The sequence below is a fragment of the Gobius niger genome (genome assembly GCF_951799975.1).
Source record: "Gobius niger genome assembly, chromosome: 17".
Taxonomy (NCBI): Eukaryota; Metazoa; Chordata; class Actinopteri; order Gobiiformes; family Gobiidae; genus Gobius; species Gobius niger.
The window spans coordinates 14909972-14934884 of record NC_136868.1 but is presented as its reverse complement, the minus strand read 5'-3'; the positions used below and the strand labels follow the sequence as shown (position 1 = coordinate 14934884).

General features: G+C 41.2%; 1 protein-coding gene across 4 annotated transcripts in view; it reads left to right on the top strand.

The window, feature by feature from the left end:
- Positions 1-20719, top strand: part of sbno2b (strawberry notch homolog 2b) — a 58562-nt gene extending 37843 nt beyond the window's left edge. For 3 of the 4 annotated variants that reach the window (XM_079574659.1, XM_079574661.1, XM_079574662.1), the window contains 28 exons: positions 680-868; positions 1531-1617; positions 2807-2912; positions 3002-3162; positions 3238-3371; positions 3478-3568; positions 3679-3822; positions 3914-4031; positions 4136-4241; positions 5044-5197; positions 5277-5453; positions 5534-5631; positions 5781-5863; positions 5948-6130; positions 6527-6648; positions 6721-6852; positions 7114-7249; positions 8439-8551; positions 10438-10509; positions 10587-10695; positions 10768-10839; positions 12163-12306; positions 12493-12587; positions 13888-13980; positions 15029-15160; positions 15405-15481; positions 15994-16184; positions 16817-20719. In XM_079574659.1, the coding sequence (XP_079430785.1) occupies positions 680-868; positions 1531-1617; positions 2807-2912; positions 3002-3162; positions 3238-3371; positions 3478-3568; positions 3679-3822; positions 3914-4031; positions 4136-4241; positions 5044-5197; positions 5277-5453; positions 5534-5631; positions 5781-5863; positions 5948-6130; positions 6527-6648; positions 6721-6852; positions 7114-7249; positions 8439-8551; positions 10438-10509; positions 10587-10695; positions 10768-10839; positions 12163-12306; positions 12493-12587; positions 13888-13980; positions 15029-15160; positions 15405-15481; positions 15994-16184; positions 16817-17964 (4467 nt within the window). In that variant the 3' untranslated portion in view covers positions 17965-20719. The remainder of the gene's footprint in view (positions 1-679; positions 869-1530; positions 1618-2806; positions 2913-3001; positions 3163-3237; positions 3372-3477; positions 3569-3678; positions 3823-3913; positions 4032-4135; positions 4242-5043; positions 5198-5276; positions 5454-5533; positions 5632-5780; positions 5864-5947; positions 6131-6526; positions 6649-6720; positions 6853-7113; positions 7250-8438; positions 8552-10437; positions 10510-10586; positions 10696-10767; positions 10840-12162; positions 12307-12492; positions 12588-13887; positions 13981-15028; positions 15161-15404; positions 15482-15993; positions 16185-16816) is intronic. The other variant, XM_079574660.1, reaches the window with a different exon arrangement.
- The last annotated feature ends 4194 nt before the right edge of the window (positions 20720-24913 follow it).

The following is a 24913-nucleotide window of genomic DNA, read 5'->3' as shown; positions in this document are numbered from 1 at the left end:
TCCCAAACAGAATAAATATAGTCCGTGTACACAGTGAGGACAAACACACATGTTGCCTAAGCCCCCTCCCCTCTGTTAATATCGCCCACATTCATTTGTTTACGTGTCTCTGGGGGCAGGGGGCAGCTGTGAGAGGCTAGTTAAAGAACCGGACATGCTAAATGCTACAGAGGATATGAATAGAGGTACTACTGGAAGGCAGCCACCACGCAAATGGCGTTCTCTGTGTTACGGCTGCTCCTTTACATTTGTGGAAACCCCTCAGAACTCTCAGGTTACCCCCCCCCCCCCCCCCCCCCCCCCCCCCCCTCAAAAAAAAAAAAAAAAACAGTGTTGGCTGACATCGGTTGTGGATGAATGGTTTTATTCAGATGTTTTGGAACCAGCGTCAGAATAAAGAGACTGTTTGTTCTGATCCCAGTGAACTCTAGGTTACACAGATTAAAAAAAAAAAAAAAAATGCCTGCTGCTTTTGGCATGGCACAAGCTGTTAACATTTTTGTTTTCTATGTGTGCTGACAAAGCGTTCCAACGTTTAAGCCGTGGCACATTTGAGTTGAGTGTCTTTTTACCTAAACCGGTGTTTCTCTGCTGCTGACACTGTCCCAGCACTGACCTATTCTTTTCTGTATCTGTGCAAACTTCATAACTAACGGCCCCTTCTCTCTGTTTTTCTTAGGACCTGTCCTGCATTGATGATCTCTCCACAAACTCCTTGTTCTCCTCTCCGGCCGACTCGTTGTCCGAGTATGCTGATGCCCAGCCCTTCATCAGCACAGACAACCTGGAGACGGTGCCCACTTTATGGGACGTCAACACTAGCACCACAACTACCACCAACAGCACACCAGCACAGAGCCAGCTCGAGGTGAGTCCAGAGCACGATTCACTAAAATATATCATTGTGATTTATGTTTGAAATGAGTCATTCAGAGTGCACGTAGCTCTGTTCAGGAGCGTTAACCTTTGAGAGAAACATAAAAATCATAAAGAGCTGATAGAAAAAATTGTGTAAACGACATGGTTTGCAGATTTTATACACAGTAAGACTCCATTCAGTCAGGTTTTACATATTACGTCAATAATTGTCGAATCTTGCAGCCCTACGGCCAAACTACATTTCTTATCTGGGAAATCAGCAACACAAAATTGTTTAGTGCCCATTCTAAGCATTATAAAAGAGTCTCTGGTCTGCTCAGAGCGGCAGAGGCCTCTGTGAACAAGATACACATCTATCCGACTGCGCTCTGAAACTCTTCAAAATGTTTTCCTTTTCATTTGGCCTTTATTTCATCCATTATGTTTCCCAGACACACACACACACACACACACACACAGCTTTATCTGCCCCTTTGTTGTCGCTGACATTTCACCACCACATGACAAACATTTCACTGCTCCACCATGTGCCGCGTCATGCCGTGTTCACACGTGTTTAGACGATAAATCATTTCACTTTAATTTGCTTTTGTGTTTCTGTGTATTGCATGTTGCCTTGTGTTCATGTGCGTGTTTATTTTCCATTGGCAGCTGAAGGGGAGCAGCAAGTTTCATGGCTTGTCCAGTTTGGATGATATAACAGCTATTATCAGCACCCCACCTTTGGGAGGATTTCAGGTAGCATAAAAACACATCCAATTTAATGTTATAATGATGCTGACTTGGGGTCAGAATACAGGTATAAATGCTCAGTGTAGATTTTTTTGGGGGGGGACTAGGTTCTCCTGTGTGCAGAAGAGGACACAAAGTCAGACATAGGGCACGTTTGCAACCTTATCGTTTTAAGATGAGAGAGAGCGAGGGTTTTTGAGCTATTGCCTTTTGTGGGGTAATGTGAGTGACGTCTGTACAGAGCTCTGTGTAGCTGTGGAGTCCAGCAATGGGATAGTGCTGCTTCACTGACACAGACATTCATTCATAATCCTATCTACTGACGCAATGAGATTTGTGGTCTATTGATGATTGATGTAGGTCTGATGACTGAGGACGCACATAAAATCATACAGTTCTAGGTTGCATTTCTTTGCCATGAAAAGATCATCTCATTAAGGCAAAAAACAATTTACAATACAGACTGTACAGACTTAAATTAGCCTCTGTTTTCAATTGAAACATAATAGTCAGACTAGAGCTCTCATTTTAACAGAGCTTTATATGAAAACAGTACTTACCACTGTAATATTGTGACCGACTTTAGCAAAAACAGCATTACAGCAGATGATGAAAGTATTTCTGCGCGTTACATCGGGTGGGCTCACTGCAAATCATTTTGTGATAGAACGCTCCTGGTCATACAGTACTTTCCATTTGCTTAAAAAAATCAGCAGTTTCATTTTCTAAAGCTGCAACTGCTGCTCATTTATTTGATTATGTTTTGTTGGGATACATATATTACATTAACCGATCACCTTTGTGTAGAATCTTAGTTGTGCAGGTGTTTTCCATCGTAGAGGAGGGTTGTTTTAGTCATGAAAAGCATTTATTTGGATTCCAAAAGGCATTCAATCTTCAAAAATAATTACTTTGCTCGACTATTTTCACTGCAGACGTTATTTATGTTCCACTTATTCCTCTGTTGAATGGAATGTTTGCAAATGTTAAGAAATGTATTGTTTTTGCGGCATACAAAAAGTGGTTTGGCATTAAAACGTCTTTAAAACGTTTTACACTGATTGCAGGTTGGCTCATTATGTTTTTAGCAACCAGTACAGATGACGACTTGAACAACCTTTCCCTAGGGTTAACATTATGAAACTGATTTGTCTCAGCGCTCGCTTGTTGTAGATGACACATGTATGCGTTACAGCCTCCTAAAACTGAAGCACCTGCAGAGGAAGAAGAAGATGCAGAGGAAGAAGAGGCAGAGGAGCTGGGACATGTGGACACTTACGCTGAGTACAAACCCTCTAAATGTAGGTCCAAGAGACGTGCGGCTGAATGCTTTTTCAAGGCCATTCTTTAACTCTGAATGTAAAATGACTCACAATGTTCCTTTTTGCAGCCACTATTGGAATTTCCCATCCTGACATTGTGGTGGAGACCAACACATTGTCCAGTGTCCCTCCACCCGACATCACGTACACTCTGTCCATTCCCGAACCCACCATCAACAGTGGCATGCTATCAGCGCTGCAGCTTGAGGCAGTCATCTACGCCTGCCAGGTAAACTCTACACTCACTCACCTGTAGAGAGAGCAAGCTATGAGGAAAGGCTGACTATGATTTTTCGTGTTACAGCAACATGAAGTGATCCTGCAGAACAACCAGAGGGCGGGATTCCTGATCGGGGACGGAGCAGGAGTTGGAAAGGGACGCACTGTGGCCGGTATCATCCTCGAAAACTACCTTAAGGGACGGAAGAAATCACTGTGGTAAGAGACACTCAAAACATTTAGACGCGACTCCCAACAGTTGATACAATGCGTTGCTCTGGCGTAAATATTGTGAAGTAACTGAGTGAGCTCTTCCTGCCCTTAGGTTCAGTATATCCAATGACCTGAAATTCGATGCAGAGAGAGATCTCAAAGATATTAACGCACCATATATTCCTGTGCATGCCTTAAACAAGGTGAGTTCAATATCATCAATATAGCTAAAAAATTGAATATAGCATGTGTCTGAAAGAATTGAATTGAATAAGTATCTTCTGAACCCATATAATGTGATATTTTTCTACAGATTAAGTATGGAGACACAGCTACCTCAGAAGGAGTCCTGTTTGCGACCTACTCTGCGCTGATAGGAGAAAGCCAGGCGGGAGGGCAGCACCGGACCAGAATCAAACAAATCCTGGACTGGTGCAAGCCTGACTTTGATGGAGTTGTATCCTTATCTGTCGACCCAGTTCACAAGTATCATACTGTTTATGTCTGATCACAGTGTCATGTTGTTCCTTGACCAGCGCTTTCTACAGATTATTTTCGATGAATGCCACAAAGCCAAGAATGCCACATCCACAAAGATGGGCAAAGCAGTGCTGGACCTGCAGAACAAGCTGCCACGGGCCAGAGTGGTGTACGCCAGTGCCACAGGTACAGACTCAAACACTTGTTGTTCATGTACGAGTCACCTTCTGTACATGAACAGACTAAACAGTTCAATGCAAGAAATCAATCCATGCTTGTGTGTGTCTCAGGTGCCTCTGAGCCAAAGAATATGATCTACATGAGCCGCCTGGGAATCTGGGGGGAGGGCACTCCGTTCAGGACGTTTGAAGACTTCCTGCACGCCATCGAGAAGAGGTTTGTGTGAATTTAAGGTAGTTTTGTGTGTGATGTTTACTCTATAGTGAGGGTTTGAGTAGAGATTGCTTCCGATACTGAGGTTTGGAGTATCTACCGATATTAACCGATACCAAGAGACTTTTTTAAAAGTGTCTTTTCGGCGTTTTAAGATCAATTAAGTCTGATCTTTTCTTGTCATGACGTTACAGATCAATGATCAATTTGATCTACTAATAAATTAATGGAAAAAACATTTAACAAGGATCACTGGAATTTGTACTTTTTGGGGTATATAGAAGGCTAGTGTAATATAATATAACAGCTTAGTTTACATCGATAAAAGTCACATAAAGTCATCTGATCATTATGCACACTTGTGCATAATTAATATATTATCAGTTATTCTTTAACAGCATTTCATAAACTAAAATACAAACTCTTGGCTGCTCCACTAGTGGCCGACTTTTTTCATTAGGCGACTTTAGGTATTTTTATCGTAGTTTCTGGCCCAGCCTTGACTGGTTCTTTCGCTAGCATTAGCATGCTGTCGCTAGCTGTAGCATTTTGCACAGCAATAAAAAATACATTTGCGCAGGTTAAAACTGACTTAGCGATTGAATTCTCCTGGTTCTTAGCTTCAAAATTCACTTAGATCTAGTTGGTAAAATTAGTGTTTTTAAAGCGATGAGATCAAAAACTGGTATCGGTTCAGTATCGAATATTTATTTATTTATTATATATCCAATACCAATTGGTGCATCCCTAGTTTTGAGTTGAAACCACATATGTCTTTAATAATGAAACTGTCATTTGTTAACAGAGGCGTGGGTGCCATGGAGATTGTTGCCATGGACATGAAAGTCAGTGGGATGTACATTGCGCGTCAGCTGAGCTTCGCTGGAGTGTCCTTCCGCATTGAAGAGATCGCACTGGATGACGACTTTAAAGTGGTCTATAACAAAGCTGCCAAACTGGTGCGTGTGACCTCAAAACACCAGAATCTGCAGATCATACAACATGAACAGTTGCAGTAACACATGTCTATCTGTTCAGTGGGCAGAGGCGCTGAAGGTGTTCATGCTTGCGGCCGATGAGCTGGGACTGGTCAGCAGGAAGTCTCTGTGGGGACAGTTCTGGTCGTCTCACCAGCGCTTCTTCAAATACCTCTGCATCGCCGCCAAGGTCCGCTGTCTGGTGGAGCTCGCGCAGAAAGAGCTGCATGCTGGAAAGGTCTGTTTAACACAGTAATCTTTAGGTTTGGTCTGTGCAATTTTAGAAATAAACTCAGGCCACTGTTTTGTTCTGTTTAGAGCTTAGTTATCGGTCTACAGTCGACTGGAGAGTCTCGAACGAGAGAAGTCCTGGATGAGAACGACGGCCATCTCGACAGATTCGTTTCTGCTGCAGAGTGAGTAGAGATTTGGCATGAAAAGGTCTCTTATCACATAAAATAACTTTCCTTTAAACTGAGGAATAGCATCAGCACTGTGAATTTGTTTGCCCTCAGTATTTATGCCAGATTCAAAGGGTTTACTTAGAGCTATTTTTATCCTGCAGGGGGGTGTTTCAGTCCCTCGTCACCAAACATTTTCCATCCGAGAAGCAGAGAAGAGAGAAGCCTCCAGGGAACAAGAGAAAACGTAAGTCAGCTGTCCGTGTATATTGTGTTTGACAGGTGTTTTTTTCGAAAGGTTTGCCACAATACGATCTTTGTCATTGTCCAGGTAAGCCCCGCGGCCGGCAGACTAAAGTGGCCAAACTGAACGTGGACAGCGGAGGTGTGATCAACATCAGCGACGACAGCAGCAGTGACTCTGACGGAGGCATCGACACAGACTCCAACTCCTCCCCGGACTCTCTGGAAAACGACGATGTCATCTTTGTGAACCACACCAGCTGCCAGACAGGTAACACAAGGCCCCCCTTTCTATCAAGTGTCACTGGCACTTCACTGTCTAATGGGACCTGTTACTGTCAGTAGCTTTTTTTAGCCTGTAGACTCCGGGGTAAGAGGTTTGCAAAGCATTCGACAGACATGTTGAACAATGCATTTTTTGATGAAAACTTGAAGAGGAAGATGTAACAGGACAACACAAGACTATTATTTGAAGGCAAACGTAAATCAAAGCGAGGATGAACCTGCTCTGCAAGTCTTAAACAGGCTTTATTTATAGAAATCTTGTATTGCTTTCATGTGTAGCTTTAGAGGTGGGTCAGTATTGCCCATCGCTACTATTTTTGCACAAAATCACAACTTTTTTTCCTTTGGTCTAATGGTACATGCTGCCCCGTTGTTTCTACAGCAAGAATAGAGGAAATGAAGCAGAGTCTTCTCACCAAAATCGCCGAGCTTGGTAAGGAACTACCTCTTAACACGTTGGACGAGCTCATTGATAAGTTCGGAGGACCAGAGAAAGTCTCAGAGGTACGTAAAAGCGACGCTTCTGTTTCCGTTCCAATCGTTTTAGACGTAAACATCTTATTTTTTCGTTTATAGATGACTGGTAGAAAGGGTCGTGTGGTGCGGCGGGCAGACGGCACCGTGCGCTACGAGTCCCGAGCTGAGCAGGGTCTAACCATCGACCACATAAACATTAAAGAGAAGGACCGCTTCATGGGTGGAGAGAAGGTCAGTTTGTGCCTGATCTATTGCCCTTAAGTGCAAGTATCCTATCAACAAATCACATTTAAGCAAAACAGTGAGGGGCTAACCATTGAATTGCAAGTCTATTCATTCCAATAAACTTACAAGTATAGTATGCGGTGTGTGATTATGTAATGCTAGTACGTCTCTGGTTGCTGTATCCTGTTACGTCGGCTAGTCTCCAAAGGACATTTACGTCTGCAGTCTCCACCTGTAACACTAACCTCGTTTCTCTCCTCTGTGTAGTTGGTGGCTATTATATCTGAAGCAGCCAGCTCTGGGATTTCCCTCCAAGCCGATAAGCGAGTGAAAAACCAGCGGCGAAGAGTGCACATGACGCTGGAGCTGCCGTGGAGCGCAGACAGGGCAATTCAGCAGTTCGGTGCGTTTATATGAAAGGCCCTTATTATCCTTACTATGAATGCAAATGTGTTTATCCAGCTATTCCGCTCCAGACATGTGACCCCGCAGACTGAACGCTATTGTTTAATTCTAGCAGCGCTGTCGATGCAATTTGAGAAACATCCTGCAGCCATCTCAGCGCATGAACTGAGTCTTTTGTGGGGCTTCCTGTGGCTTACCTGTGCATACCTCTGTGACTGGGCGCGCCTTTTCCAAACACGCACTATTAAGTCTTATGTCCACAATGGTGTCTTTGTGTGAGGATGAACCCTTGTTTTGGTCAATAGTTCTTTGACAAAAAAAAAACTTCCATGTCTAGGTGCTGTTCTGTGATATTCTCTTGCACTCCAATAGTTTCATATTTATAACTATTTTTATTTGTATTGTTGATAGGACTTGGTATGTTTTGGTTTATGATACTGATACCTAAAAAAAAAAGCTTTATTCATTATGTAGAACACACAAAAACAGAATACATGTTTTAATAAATTCTATAAAATACACATTTGTTGAGCAAAACCAGTAGTTTTTATGTTCTGGAGATGAAACAGCCAAGTACCCTTCATAATTGTCCACCAGGCTTCAAAAATGTGCACCTCTGGGGGTTATACAAGTGTTAATGGGATGATTGGGTGGTCTTTCATCTCCTCTTGGTGTCTCTGGCCAGAAAACCACAATTGCAACTGTCCCTGCCTAATAGAATCATGAAGAAGAAGCTAACTGAGGGCTAGCGCCACTTCAACAGTGTTTACAGCCAAGTTTGAGTGAAAAAAGTAATACCTCCCACGTGTAATTGGATGTACAATGTCCCTCTCTCCCTGTGTCTTTTCTGTCAGCGTAGTATTTACTCTCATGGACAATTAATGAGTAAAAAACCGTAGCATGCTATGACACCTGCAGTGATGCTTATGGCCTCTAGGGGCATGAGTTACTTAGTTCTGCTTTAAGAAGAAATGCACACACATTTCTTTTCTTCATAATTTTGTGCAGTAGTAAATGTATTCTCAGGTCTAGTTCAGTCTTTGGATACAGTTAAACTAAACCTATTTCTATGGGTAGATGGTTCGTCCAAAGGTACTTTTGCATTCACGGTGCCTTTTGAGCTTGTGCCAGATAAATACTTTTTATTCACAGATTTTTCACTCCACTTTTCCTCCTCTTGTCTCCAGGTCGCACACACCGGTCGAACCAGGTAACGGCGCCCGAGTACATCTTCCTCATCTCGGAGCTGGCCGGGGAGAGACGCTTTGCCTCCATTGTAGCTAAAAGATTAGAGAGTTTGGTAAGCATCACCGCCCTGTATATATATTTGTTTATTTTTCATGTGTCCTACTTTCTTTAGCTTTATATTCAGTCACATCTGTGTCTCTGGGGATATTCTTGTTCTTGTTGAGAGCTGGGGGGGGGGGGGGGGGATTGCCTCACAGTCAATAGAGAGGCTCAGTATAAAGTGCCTATTCAATGCTTTTCTCGCTAATTTTGTATTATTCACCCTGTGCGCTTCCTGTTTTCTGTTACACACAGGCTTTTTTACTGTTGTATTCGCATTGTCATTGTTCCCTTGAGGAGAAAATGTAAAAAAAAAAAAGGCTGATCTTAGTCTGGATAAAGCTATTTTCCATCTATCAATTCGCCACAACACGTGCGGCCATTTATTACTATAGCGACACAGCATGACAATTTGGGGGGAAACAGACAGAGTGCACAGGGGGACGGTGGTTCTTGGAAGTCGTTTGCTCCTTTGCCAGTGCTGTTCGGTAAATCCACGTCGAGAATAGGTCATGTCTGACTGCTTCAGCCCAGTACAAGCGCACAATCCGCACATGCACAGACGTTTGGTCACAGCAGATTGAATGGCAGTCCAGTTATGCTCCAGTTCCCCCTTTAGTTTTGGTGCTTTTGTAAAATTTCGGGATGGTCAATTTTGTTTTTCTGTTTACAGTGCATTCAATTACAGTAGAATAATGAGAATGTTGATTCGCTGAGTGGAGTTGGCAAGACATACAGTAATTACGATTGATTGGTAATCTCCTCTGAATGCCCTCCACAGTTTACTATAGTTTCTCGCCAACTGCCTTTAGCAATATTTTTTGACAAAAATGTAATTGCGAGTATTGCGGTTCTGATTAGATTTGCAATATTTGTTTTAACCCTTTAATAATCTGCGCATCCGTTTGGTAGAGCACACTTTATTGGATCTTTACTGAATGTTTCTTTATTAAACCAGTCAATTTATTACATGTGCCGTTTCTAATTCTGCCTGTCTCTACCATTCAGTTCAAGTGTGTAATACTCGAAATATCCAGTTTGGACTAGTTTACATTGGGATTGGACTGGTTTGTGCTGGTTTGGACTGATGTATACCTGGTTTCAACTAGTTTAGACCAGATCTGGACTGGTTTGGACTGGTTTATTCCAGGCTCGGACTGGTTTAGATCAGATTTGGACTGGTTTAGACATGGTTTGGACTGGTTTAGATCAGGTTTGAACTTGTTTACGCCTGGTTTGGACTGTTTTAGACCTGGTTTGGACTGGTTTACGCCTGGTTTGGACTGTTTTAGATCAGATTTGGGCTGGTTTAAATTAGGTTTGGACTAGTTTAGATCATGTTTGGACTGGTTTAGATCAGGTTTGGACTGGTTTAGATCAGGAGATCTATTTCTCTGTTTCTAAGAGGTCTATTTGTCCCCCAAATGATTAAAAAATACAAAAAAAAAGGGGCTGTAGTGGATAATATTATAGGGGTTAGATGCAAGTTAGCCATTTTATACTCACTACTGCCTCCTCAGGTCATATGTGTAACTGCACCTTCTATATTTGTGTGACAGTGCAAGATTTTAGAGGCAGTTGTGGTGTATAGGTTTGGGCTCATTCTACATACTAGGACATTGTAGGGGGAGGAAAACACATAATTTTAACATATTTAAAATTTAAGATTCAATTTGCAGTGCACATTTTATTGCATTAACATTTGAGACGAGACTGAAATTACATGCATCATAGAACATGTTTGTGGAGGTCTAAAAAGCTACAGGGTTAGCAGAATTTATCTACAGTAAGACCCTAGAGACTCTTTTCTTTTCTGTCAGTGTCAACTTAGATTGAATAAATGTTCTTTGGTGGTCTTTAGGTGTTATCTCATCACTGTGTTTTATTGTTATCCTTCAGGGTGCTTTGACTCACGGGGACAGAAGAGCCACTGAATCCAGAGATCTGAGCAAATACAACTTTGAGAACAAGGTAGAAATATTGATAATTCATTTCAATATTAAATATGATTAACTCATCATTTTAACTCAACATCACTCTTGTTGCAGTATGGTACCAAGGCCCTCGACAAAATCACCAAAGCAATACTTGGCTACATAGAGAACAAAGTGCCCCCTCCCAAAGACTACCCCGGGGGCGACCCTATGTTCTTCAGAGGTACGTTTTAACTTTGCTTTTGTCTGTCAACACCTCAGCCACTGGGAATAACTGGAGTACTTTTTATTGTAGACATGAAGCTGGGGCTGATGGACGTGGGCATCTTCTGCAGAGAGCCTCGCTTTGGCATCAACACTGAAAAAGGTACAGAGTTTTTGTGACAAGAAACTAAGCAGTTTGTGGTAGTAACAAAAAAACATGGAAATACTTGCTTGGGAGGCAAACAGCATAGAAAGAAAAGGAGAAATGGCGTTCTAGCGTATGCAGACAGTTAGCAAGCGCCTAGTCTGGGAAACTTTGCCTGTTTAGTAAGTATATTTAGTAAGTTTAGTAAGTATTTTTTCCTATTACCTTTAGACTTTAGCCTTTACCCATCAAACATTGCAAATTATGGAAGATCCAGATGTTTTCAGCTGTTGTCGACCCATCGGCCACATTTAGGTGACGTCAATGCCTAGTTAGAAATGAATGAATGTACAGACATTTAAAGATTTTGCTATTTAAAGATACAAGTGGCCACTGAGCTAAATGCTAATTCATACTCAGTTAACCTCTTAACCCCCACCTGAACCGAGCGCATTTGATTAAGTTTGGTTTCACCCAAATCTATAAGCTGTCAAAATAGCTTCAAAAATGAGACGAAAACGAGGACGAAAACGCAACAAAAGAGCGACTAAGAATAACAATAACGTGCCAAAGAACTGACAAAAATGTGATGAAAAAGTGACAGAAATATGAAAGAGCAAATGAAAAGTGACAAAATGTGAATATGTGACAATGCGGCAACATTGCAAGGAAAAATTAGCTCAGCTTATAAATGAGGCCTTTTCGATATGGGTAAAGCTGAACTGGAGAAAATGTTCTTGGTTAAGGGCGGGAGGTAAGAGAGTAAGTTTCAGCTTTTTGTGGGATCGGATACACACATCCAATAACCACTAAACATCATCTTATAATAATATAATGACAGAGAAGCCACAGAAATTATAAAAATGCCATGAAACAGGGACTGGCTTCACTATTCATTTGTAAAGCGACATAAAGTTCAATTCAAGCAGGTCCAGGAAGCCGTTGGAGTGAGCGTTCGGATAGATAACAGCGTGACTTCTATGTTCTGAAGCACAGTTTACTTCAGCCTGAGCTTTGTTTGCACATAGTTCTCATCCGAAAAAAGAAGAACTGAGCTGATTTGTTAATTTGTACAAGCCACTTTCACTCGTATTAAACAAAGTGTGTATATTATTGCATGTTTAAACCTTTCTTTACTCCTCATTATGTTGATGACTGTTGCCATGGTTATGACCTTTAAGTGAATCCCATCTGCCCTAATTTTACATCACTTGAAACCCATTGAAAGGCCCTTGCTCTTCTGCTGAAATTTCCACATTAAATTGAAGAGCATGACTCCTACGTTGGATGCGTTGTGTTAAGCTATGAGCTAATTCTGTTTCATTTTTATTTTTGCCCCAGATTGCACCATAACCAAGTTCCTAAACCGCATTCTTGGCCTGGAGGTCCACAAACAAAACTATCTCTTCCAGTACTTCACGGACAACTTTGACTACTTGATTGAGAAGGACAAGAAGGAGGGGAAGTACGACATGGGAATCCTAGGTACGTGACTTCAGCCCCATGGTTTCAAACTCTAAAACACATGAATTGCGTTGACCTTTGCCTGCTGTTACATTACTCAGACCGAATCTGTCACGAAGCATCATTATTAACTGCTAGTTGCCTTAAAATATGTCTGAAAAGCTCAGTCATTTCTATATTTGATTAATTATTTTTGTGTTTTGACAGACCTTGCTCCGGGTAATGATGAGATCTATGAGGAGAAACAGGAGAATTTCTTGACTGCCGGGAACCCTCAAGATGGACAAGTTGTTCTTTACAGGGTAAGTGTTCGAACACAGGTGGGCACTAGGGCTTTTTCCTGAAATTGTGCCACAACAAGACTTAAAAATGCTAAATCAGAACCAATGCAAGGCTAAAATTGGACTATTGAAATTAGGAAAACCATCTTTATCACATCTTTAAGTCAACATGCGCTTTTGCAAATGTGTAAATCTCATTCAGATGGAGGACCTATGTATTGTTGCTTCTTGTGATATGGATGCTTCATCAGCTGGCGATATATTGTACAGCACTCGTGAACAGTAAACAAAACTAATAAAGGAACATACAAAAGTCAAACTAAACCAGGACAAGAGCTACATGCTAAACTAGCCTTAACCGGGACTAACATTTGACAGTCCCATGTTTAAATTGAGGTGAGGTTTGATATCCTTTAATGACCCATCCTGTCACTGCTGCGAGGGCATCCTGACCGCAGTGCAGCTCCCGGTGACCCATTTCCACATATTTAGCAAGAGTTGGTACTCCCTAAATGTCCAGCTCTTTGTGGACCTTCCCATTAACACTGGTGTGTATCTTTGTATTTGAATGATTGAAGTTATTACACGCAGCAGTCTTAGGGTTTGTGTTTGTCAACAACAGCAACAAATAAACATATACATTAAGAACAGGTTTGGTTTTTAGTTCGCCTGTACGCAGTTTGCAGGGCGGCAGTAGTTTTTGACTTGCCCTGGGTGAAATCCCAAATATTTAGTTGGTCCCAGGTTTTTACTGTGCATACTTTTGGGTCTAATCCAGGAGCTATGGAAGACTAAAGCAAGTCTTAAACTTCATCTGTATTTCCAGCGGTGCCACTTTATACTGTACTAATAGTCATCTCTCAGTTACATAAGGCATTTCTCTACATTTATGGAAGTGCACTCCGTTTGCCGTGCTATCTGATAAATGCTGTACTCCCAGAGGTAACCCAGCCTCATGATTGATGTCACTTTCATAGCAGCCGACTGTGATCACACAGGCTTAGCCCAGGGCTGCTCTGCTGCTGGAGACACTATTGGAAGGTGGGAACAGGATAATTACTGCTATCTCCTGCTTTTGTCTGTCAGCTGCAGGCTAGCCTGCATTTGACATTTGCAGCTTGGCAAGCGTACCATATGCAGTTAGCAAAGAACCAGTTTGGCAAGTGCAGGACCATGGTTTTGTAAGGATGAATCACTATGTTTTTCTCAATGCCTCTGTCCTAATTTAACTTCGAATTGCTGTAGTTCTGAAGTCTTGTTTCCAGTCACTGTCGTCATCTATCCCTGAAACCTAATGTGCTGAATATCTTTGCCCCTTTAGATCAGTGTGGACAGAGGAATGCCCTGGGAGGAGGCCTACAACAGGTCTCTGAACCTCAGCAGCCCTGATGAAGGGTTCTACCTGTCTATCAAAGTAAGATATAAAAAGCAACGAACCGTGGAGCTCAGTACAGTATGTGCTGCTCTAAACTCTCTGACCTTTTAAAGGAATAGGCCACCGTTTTTATATACTAAGATATGTTCTTACCTCACTTTAGTCGAGTTAATATATCCCCGTCTGGTCATTGTCCGCGCGCTCTGTCACGCAAACGGAGCACATACGCAGCCTCTCCCATATGTGACATAGCTCCGAAAAAGCTCACGATAGAAGCTACCAAGCTCTTCCACGTGTTCCCTATTTAAATAAAGTTACGTGAAGTGTTTTCATGCGAAGTATATTTACACAGAAATGTAACGTGTCGATTTTATAAGCAAATAAAAAGGGGGACTATATTGTGAGGCGTAATGATACGAGGAGTAAAACGTCCGCGCAGTAACTCCTAAAGGTTATTGACGGAAGTGAGCGGGGGAAGTCTTTAGGAGTTACTACGCGGACGCTGTGCTCCTCGTATCATTACGCCTCACAATATAGTCCCCCTTTTTATTTGCTTATAAAATCGACACGTTACATTTCTGTGTAAATATACTTCGCATGAAAACACTTCACGTAACTTTATTTAAATAGGGAACACGTGGAAGAGCTTGGTAGCTTCTATCGTGAGCTTTTTCGGAGCTATGTCACATATGGGAGAGGCTGCGTATGTGCTCCGTTTGCGTGACAGAGCGCGCGGACAATGACCAGACGGGGATATATTAACTCGACTAAAGTGAGGTAAGAACATATCTTAGTATATAAAAACGGTGGCCTATTCCTTTAATACTGTATATGGCAGGAGTTCCCTGTCACTGAATAAACATGCAAACATCCCATAATAGTATTTGCTTGTTATAACTTAAACAGCAAAACATTTCAAATCTAGTTTCATAATTTAATTGATTAAATGATATTTGAACACAGTGTTTATTTGTGTTTTCTGATAATATATTGAGAACATAATGACCTCAGCTCAGTACTTCTTTCCCACTTTCGGAACATTTTTACATTTCTTAATAAGAACGTTTTTATTACTGTTTTCTTACAGCCACGTGGGAACACTTTGTCTGTGCTGCTCGCTGAACAAGGACGAGGCAAAAACTTCATCTTGTTCAAGCCCAACATTGGCAAACAGACGCACCCTGAAAACCTGGACAACTTGCAAATGCGTTATCGAAAGGTAATGCCAAAACCAGGCCTCTGAATGATCTTCTTTCATCTTGCATTATTCATCTGGCAGTTACCATCCTAATTATTGGAGGCTTATTTGACATTGCATAGGGACTAGTATTGTATTTTGTAGAGTCTGCTGCCCCCTTGTGGGTATGAACACTTAAAGAACTGAACTTGCATGAGAAAAAGTGCAGTATGTGTTCAAAACAATAGGACTTTGCTGATTGACTAAATTTTCTTTTTTTCCTCAGGTGAGCGCGGACGAAGCCAAGGACCACTGGGAGAAACAGTTTGTTTTCTCGTTCAAGAAGTGCAGCCATGCCATCTGGTAAGAAAACTCCACAACAGGATTAATGGCTTACTTCATCCAATCACACTGGTGCTCTGTCGGCCTCGGTAAAAGTAATATGAGGTCAAGCGCCGTTCTCTGCGGATTTACTGATCACCTGAGAACAAGTCGTGATGAAATGGCCTGCTTATGTTCCACACAGAACAATTGACTAACAGGCTTATTGTTTTAAGAACTACACTGCAAGAGTCATATTACGAAATGCATGGATGGTATTGTGCGGCACAGTGTTTGTCAAGCTCATTTAACTGATCACATTCTTGTTGAAAAGATTAAGCGGCACCGTGTTGAAATGACATTGTGTGGATAATATCACTGTTTGTGGTTTAAATGTGTGGTCAGGGCACATTGTAATGGCAAAGTCTTCAATTAGAGGATAATATCAGTCAGTTAAGACACACCTGACTGAAGAGTAAAAGACACACTGGTTAAAAGGGTGTAATATACTGTTCAGTGTTTGTTCAGTTTTTGACTTGTTCTATTTTCAACAGGAATGGGAAATGTAAGAAGGTCGACGAGGGCCTTGAGTGTCTGCAGGGCATGCGGCTCAGGCAGTACCACATGTTGTGCGGCGCTCTGCTCAGAGTCTGGAAACGAGTGTCCGACGTGGTTTCTGACATCACCAACTCCAGCATCCTGCAGATTGTCCGCCTTAAAACTAAGCAGCACAACAAACAAGTCGGTCAGTGCTACGCTCGCTCTTACTTGACAAGCTTTTCCAAGCACGACAGTGAACCATTGTTCTTTCACTCGCCACACATTCACTTTCCCAACAACAGTTTTTATAAATCATTATCTAAAATTCAAAAGTGTGTACATTTCCACATTTGGGATTTCATTCCAAAGTTTATACTGAATGTATTTGTGATAATTTCATCATGTTTGTTTGACAAGCTTACCTTTATTCAAGACTCTAATGTAATCATTTCAAAAAAGAAATTCACAAAACTCCACATGGAAAATTAATTACACATTACATTTCTTTTATCCATACTCATTTTCAAAATACTGATATTCACTTGTCATAATTAAACCTCATGCATCCATTATCCCAATGGATTGTCAGTGTTGCATGAACAGGATAATGATTTTATAAAGTAACAAATTATTACTATTACTTTTTATTATTAGCTTGTGTTTTTTCCCCCTCTGCGAGAGAACACAGTATGACTCAATATTGTCTTTCAAAGAGACGTTTATCTACAAGATTGAGACCAAATATCTTTATGGATGGGACTTGCCACATGAGATAAGAGTGAGTTTTTTGAGAGATTAGATAAATAAATAAATATCCCTGTCGTATTTGTGTTCCAGGCATTAAGATCCCAGAGAACTGCGTGTCCCGAGTGCGTGACGAGCTGCTGCTGATGGACGAGCAGGTGAAGCGTCGGCGGAAAGAGAAGGAGCAGCAGGCCATGGAGCAGCGTCAGGCCGAGGAGCGCATGAGGAAGATGGAGCAGGACAGCAAGCACCTGCTCGCAAATCTCTACAGCAACAAGCCCCTCCTCAACCAGTCCATCGCCCTGGCCCAGAACCAACTCCTCAAACAGAAACTCAACCCCTTACAGCGGACACAGGCACATGGCGTACCCCCGTTGCAGCGCAGTCAGACGTTACCCACGCAGCCCAATCAGACGATCAGCCTTTTGACTTTACAAAGAGGTCAAACCCAGCCCAGGACCCAAACCCTCAACGGCTGGTCCAGTAACAGCCCAAACAACGGCAGCAACAAAATCCCCATGTCCAAATCTATGCCCAGCCCTATGAACTCCAGTTTACAGTACACATTTTATCCACAATCTTTTACTAATAGCTTCCCTCAGCTAAAGACCACCTCCCTGCCACTCCACCAGAACACCGCTAAAGTGTCTTCCAAAGATCCCCTCGAGGAGATCTTGGACTTGACCGTGAACTCTCCCTCCCCCTCCCCAGACACCTCAGCCAACAACGGCAGGCTGGGCCTCGTCAACGGCCTGAGCAATCACACGGATTTTAAAGACGACTTCGATCTGGAGTCACTGATCTCTCAAAGCGCCCAGCAGAGCACCCAGTCGGGCCTGCTGCCAAACCACAGCTTTTTGGCCAATAACCCCCAGGACTTGTTAGATCTGTTCATGTCGTTGCCCGCGCAGAGCCACGCGCAGAAAGCCAGCCCCTCGTCTTCTACCTCCTCCTCTTCCTCCTCCGTCTCGAACAACCACGTCTCCCATGGCCTCCTGTCCACCTCGACTCTCCTGCCCCCCCCCTCGTCGCAGCAGCCCATGTTCAGCCCCTCTTCCTCCACCTCCCTCTTCTCCGACTCGCCTTTCTCATCTCAGTATCTCCTCCCCCAAGTCGAACCCCTCGCTCTGACCAACGGCTCGTGCGGTTCCGGCACCCTGGATGCCCACGAGGCTCTCAAAGGCATGCTACAGGACGGGCCGGACCGCAAGTCTGTGATCCGGTACCGACCTCAAACCTAAGATGTTAAAGAGTGTGGACGTTTAGCATATTCTATTTTGACATTTACAGGGGATTCATCAAGTTTTCAGACTTCTTTGTGTCATTTCTACTTCATTATGTAGCAGTCTGATACTAAAATCACACATCAAACATACACGGTGGACTTTTTCAGTGCCAGGCTTCCACATAATCACATGGGACTAACAGAGTGGTCTGGGTGCTCCCTGAACCCCCTGAATCCGTGAGTCTGTTGTTGTCGTTTGCTGCTGTCCACACCGCTCCCCCCCTCAGGGCCTAGTCACGTCACTGCCCCCACACTCTCCCTCGTCCGCGTTAAAACACCAAAGTGTGTCCTCCACAGAGAAAGGCAGCTGTTCAAAACACATGAGGTGACTGTATCGAATCAAATAAAAAACAAAAAAGAGGAGCTGTCCGAAACAAATCCGTCATCTTAGGAGGTGTAGAGCTCCCTCTGCTGGTGCAAAGGTGAAGATGCCAGCAGAAACCACGTCTTTAGACTTTTTTGCTTTACTGTTACTTCGCTTTACAGCTCGCCTCGTCATTTTTTGTATGCAATGCTCAATGTGTATTAATTTTATAGACAACGAGGGTTGAACTGGAAGGCAGGAGTTGTGAAAAAAAGTTATTTAGCCATGAAATGCCTCAGCTTCCACGTCTTGTGTTGCTTGTCCTTGTGTGTCTCCCTGCTTGTATGAACACTAGTGTGAGGAAAAGGGAGGAAGAGCAGTCTGCTGTTGCTGACAGTGCCTTTGGAAAAATCTATTAATGCAGTCTTTGAAATCCATGTAGCCTATTGTATAGATTTGTACTTGGAGCAATGGTTTTGATTTAAATTATATTTGTATTAGATGTTTTAGCCCTCTCTGACGTGTGTTACACTATGCTGGGTGTGAGATACCTCCTCTCAGCCTTGTACATTAAGCCTGTTAGGATCTGGAGCAGAGACCTTGTTCTCACTGTCATTTCGGAGGCGACAGTTCGGCACACAAGTTGTAAAAACAGCTCATTTGTGTCCAATGGGAAAAAACTGTGTCCATAAGATATATCACCATTTTTGTGTATTTGAGTGGTCATCACCTTCATTGATGTGAGTCCTGGTTGGATTTATGGATTTCTCAGGAAGTGCTTTTCCGTCGCTATTTGAATAATTTCAGCCATTACAGGAAATTTTCCCTTCAAAAAAAAAAAAAAAAAAACTTTATCGTGAATTATTACGGAAACAAATCGTAGCCATGTCCACTGTTTGAGTAAATTTGTGAGTCATTGTTTGTGTGTAAGCTGTGTGATAAAAGGCCCGGTTTTAGTCTTTCAAAGAGCAATAATTCCTTTGGGTTTTTCCACAACATGCCTCGGACTGTTTACAATCAGTGGGCATCGTGGAGTTCCTCCGTTTCACAAACAGCAGATAAATATGTATTACAATTGTATAGTTTTTCACGGGGAGAGCGCAATGCTATCAAACTTAATAATATTTTATTTAAGGGATATTTAGAGTTCAGATATGTTATCCTGCTTATGAAAATAGTCCAAATGTTATGGTCAGGGAAGTTTCTAGTTTTGAAGATACATAGTTATATCAAATTCTATTACAACCTGCCACCAAATGCGATTGCACTGTTCTGTACTGCTGTTCAGTGTCTACAATTTAGCTCGTTTTGTTTCTTTCCTCGTATGAAATCTTTCTCCGACTCACAGCTCTATAAGGCCTCTTTCCGTTTGCAAAATATACCAAAGTATTGGACAGTTCGCCCTGGCCCTACACTTACAGACCATTGCCGATCTCAGGAAGAAACCAGGTGTAAAAGTTGGGCAGAAAAGGTGGATTTCCCTTACGAACAGTGGTGAAAATAACCTATATTAGTTTCTTAATCTGTGCTGTGACTTGCTGTATTTGTGTTGATGTGATGGGTTCGTCTTTGTGAAAATGTGGATGTTTTATGCCTTCTTAGGGCAAAGAGCAAAGGCTGTTTCTTTTTAAATTTTTCTCTGTGGATGCTTTTTTTTTATTTGCGTTTTTATTTTATATTTTACTCATGTTAACGAAACTGACATGTTTTTTTTAGTCAGTTCAGCCCTGGTTTGTATAAAACGTGCAATGAGCTGTCCGGGCCTCTCCCCTGTTCCCCTGTGGAGCGCAGAATTTGCAGATTCGGTGTCCAATATTTGTAACCATTTTTATTTCCACCAGTAAGTTTTCAACTTGTTCATCGGGCACATTCCAAGACCAATGTCTAAAACTATGCCTTGGTTGAATTACTATAAAACTCAAATTTATGCATTATGGAATTATAGAGGTTTATTATTATTATTATTATATTTGTGTAGTTAGGCCTTTTATCATATTTTATTTTATTTTGCACTAAGAATGGCATAATCGAGTTACTGTTCATGTTATGATTGAGTATTGCCGGCTTGTGTTTCAGATGTTCATTGCAATGCTATGTGTATAACTGTAACCATTTATCTTGTTTCTTCACCGTTTGCATATTATATAAATGTTATCACGTTCAAATAATTTATTGCTAACAGAAAAAAACAAAACAAAAACATGCTACTGATTGTATGTATTTTTCAACAAAGCCTATTTTTTCTGTAAAAAAAACAAACAAAAAAGAAAACTGTGTTCAGCACTTTTATTCTGGGTTGTGCTTTTGTTTTCTATATATTTATAATTTAGATCCAAATGTATATATTGTAAAATTTGTGCCTTTCGACTAATTCTTTAAAAGGTTTTCTACTCATTAAAGGAAGGACTATTATGAAAATGCAATCTTAACTTTGTAAACAAATAAAAAACTTGAGGATTGCTGAAAATGTGTTTTGTTTGTTTGTTTGTTTGTTGCCGGGAGAGAAATCAGTCCAAGTAAAGAATATTTCACATTAAAACAAAAATACTACTTCACTTACATAAATCTTAATAAACTATTATATATGCCAGCTTGTGTTGTATATACTCTTGCACCAAAGCTATATTATTGAAATATTCCTTTAAATACACACAATAAAATATGCAAATGTAAAAGGTTTGAAATGATTGATAGATAGATAGATAGATAGATAGATAGATAGATAGATAGATAGATTAACCCGTGTGTATGTATATAGAAAGAGAAAGGACAAAATGCAGTGAGTCTGACGATACCTGCTTTTACCACTTGGGAGTGTATTGCACAAGTTACAGAAAAGGCATACAGGTTATGGCCCAGATATAGTACAGGTGGTATAGGTATAGGTATAGGTATAGGTTTAGGTTTAGGTATAGGCATAGGCATAGGTATAGATATAAAAAAATGGAGTTTATTATAACACATTGGGTCTGGCTATAATAAAGATGACTAAATCCTTCAATAACTCTATAAGTAACACACTTTTGTGTCACGATGCTTAGGGGCTGTTTCAATAAGTAGAGCGATACAGTAATTATGATAAGTAATATGTTTACCTTAAAATGTGTAAAAAACAAAACAGTCATGTCCAGGGTTTGTTGGCCAAATGCCACTTGACATTTAGCCTACTGAAGTGGTAAGATTGAAAAGTGCAGTAACAAAATGTAACAAAGTGCTGTGCAGTTGTTACTTCAGTGTTAACAAATTTTAATTTAGTTTTAGTCTTTCAACGAAAATGTAATTCAATTTTAGTTGAGATATAGTCAAAAAGATATCTTAAATTTTAGTCATAGTTTTAGTCTCAAAAACTTTGAATTTAGTTTTAGTCCAATTTTAGTCGTCAAAAAAATCACTTTGACTAAAATTAAGACTAAATATTTTAGTCTTATTTTAGACGAAATTGACACTGTGTTACTGGAAAACAGATTGAGATATTTGATAAGAGTATCGATATTATTGCAGCAAAAAGCATTGTGATCCAATATGATATTTTGCCCCAGCATTATGAATAAGTAAATAGCTGTTTCTTCTTTTATTTTTGTTTTTCTCTTTGCTTTTTCTCTTTATTTGATCATTGTTTCAGCTGAATGTATTCCAATGTATTTCCCTTGTTCGTTCTTGTAATGTGGCTATATTGTTTTTTCCTATAAAAAACAAAAACAAAACTATAAGTGGCCACTGGAGGGCCTCTGGGGCACTACAGGGGTCCCGGACTTTGGCCTATTCAACTTCTCTTCCACACAAGCATAAATGAAGCGCAGAATTTGTTTTCATAGAAACTGGACACGAACGCAAATAAACACCCGGACAAATGACCAAAACCAGGGCGTGCTTTTTAATTCTTCCGGTTTACGATGCTGCGTGATGACGTCGTGAAACCTACCTGCACGGTTGCCCCGCCCCTTCACCTGTCCCCGTGTCCCGTCGTCGGTAAGATTTAACTGCGGAAAAAAAAAACTTCTGAAAGGCGAGACAGTCAACGCGAGCCAGTAACACAAGAAGTAAAGAATTTTAAGTGATATATTTGATCTTCGAGGGGGTTTTGTGACTGACGAGGACCTGAGAAGCCGGAAGTTTACAGGTAAGCTCTACTGCTGCCAAAAGTGAAAGCGAAGAAGAAGAAGTAAATAATAACGTTCTCAAATAGCTCTCAATGTAAACTTTTATTTTCGGATAGAATTAGCCAGTGTCTTTATTTCTAACTAAATGATTGTGAAATATATCTAGATCATGATATAGATGGATGGTGTTTCCTTTCTTTCATGTTGATGAAACCTAAATTATGCTAGCTATAGCTTTGAGCATAACCGTTGAGTCATGTTGTCTTTTTGTTTATACTCTGGATTTAAGCTTTAGTTGGTTTCATTTGTACATAGTTAGATACAAGTCTATTTCTGGGCAACTAAAGGGAAGATTTTCATGAAATTTAAGGCTAATGTTGATGGGTTGAATTCGTTGGTTTCTTGATGTGAACAAAAACAATCCTGAAAAAAACAACAACAACAACCAAACCCTCAGGAGTACATCTTCCTGTACATACTATGTGTTGTTTGCTCAGCCAGTGTTGTTGACAGCTGCTCTAGACCCCACTTTCATTGGCCTCTTGTCAGTCTGGTTCTGCCACACAAGTTTCTGCATGCCTGATGGAGAGTTTCACAACAGTTTCGCCTCTGCATTCCCAAACAACTATGCACTACTATACCTAAACCTTTGCGTTGACCCCAGTTATTTTTTCACAATGATTTTTCCTCTGTATTTTACATTTGTTTCATTATCTCCTATCGCATTAGACAAGCAAACATACTGAAAATCGCCTCACAAGACACAGCAGTGTAGGCTATAATGTAAAGGCTTTGAAAAGAAAGCTTCGTGTGTGCTATATTGTTGCATTGTGCTTTTGCCACGCGACAGTTTGAGTTACAAGCCTTCGTCTCTTGCCTTCCAGGTAGTCTACAGATGTTGGTGTTCATTGCATTCTCGAGTCGTGCTGCTTAACGAAACCATGATCATGAAATCTATACGTCTGTTCTTTCTCCTCTGTGCCTGTTGCTTTTCAAACACTTTGACCAAGATTGCAATTGTTTTCTTTGCCCTTTTGAGTTTTGTGTTTTACAAGGCATTTTACAAGGAATTAGTGCATTTTTTGTGAACTTGGTCCTGGATTATCACATCTCTATCTCTAACCAGTTGCATTAGGCATTGTGAAGTCGCTGAAATAGATGTTTGCAGAAGGCTACGTAACACTCTTTTACAGAACAAACCATGGCGAACTCAAGTGGAAGCTACTCCGATCCCTGGCCTTTGTAATTATACCACAGTGATTCTGTAGTGTTTGTTTGTCAAAGCCATAAATGCACTAAAAGCTCTTGGGTTGAACTCCTGAACGCTGTGGTTGTAGTTCCCTCAGGCCCCTTTTGTTAATATTTATTGGAGTAGCATTTGCACATTGCTTTGTTAAAGAATTCCAGCTATGCAGCGAAATGACTCCACAAACTGTTGTGGTAAATATGCAAAAAACGAGCACTAAAATAAAGATATGATCTGTTTCCTGTTCACATGAATGCCTGGTGTATTTTTAACCTTTAGTCCATAATGCTCCAGCCACACAATTAACCAATCAATACCAAGTAGGTTTTATTTGGAAAAATTAACAACAAACTTCAGTAGCGTTTTTGACACGTGTTACTTGCCGCTATCTATTTCATCTAATACTTATTTTTAGTGTGTGTTCTTCATAAATCATCTGAAAGAAGGCCTCCTTTTGAGATAAGATGCATCTTTTTTGACATAACCAATACCTGTGATTTCATTGTGCATCCTAAACATCACCTCTTTTGTTGTTGGCAGTGGCTTGTTTACCTGCGCGTGATAGTCAGCTATTTGTTTTAGTAACGGTAGCTGCTCTTGGCTCAGCTCCAGTCTCCTCACATACATGAATTATGCAGGACCAGGAGGCCCCGGTCACACCATCAGGCTGTTCGGGGCCAAAAGGATCAACATCTGCTGTCTGGAGTCTGGACAGTTACAGGCTTCACTGTTTGTTATCTTCTAACAAAGGCAGCTTGAGCCAGTAATTAAACTGCTGCCTTCTGCTACTTATGGACAAAGTTCTCCCATCTGAAAACCTTAGATAACGTACAAGATGTGTTGAACTTCAGTGCCGTATTAACTCATTGCTAACATGGATATCATAAACTGCTTTTTAATCAGTACGGTTCAATGGACTGTTTTGTTAGAAATCAATAAACTTAACTTGGCTAAATGAGGGTTAGTCTAACTCCTGAGCTCCTGCGTTTTGAGTGGCTCTTTAAGGTGAACGGTTCGAACCAGAATTTACCCAGAACTCCCCCGAATTAACACAATAATCAGCCCAACAGTAGAACTGGCAACACAAGTGAAAGTTTTTTGCACTTAAGTCAAAGCTCAATCCATCCATCCATTTTCTTCCACTTGTGCGTTGCCGGGTCGTGATCACACTGCACCAGCCCCTTATGGCTCCTCCTGCGGGTGGTGGGTCCACGGACGGACGGCCTCACGATTGTAACCGGGCCTGTTGGTCTCT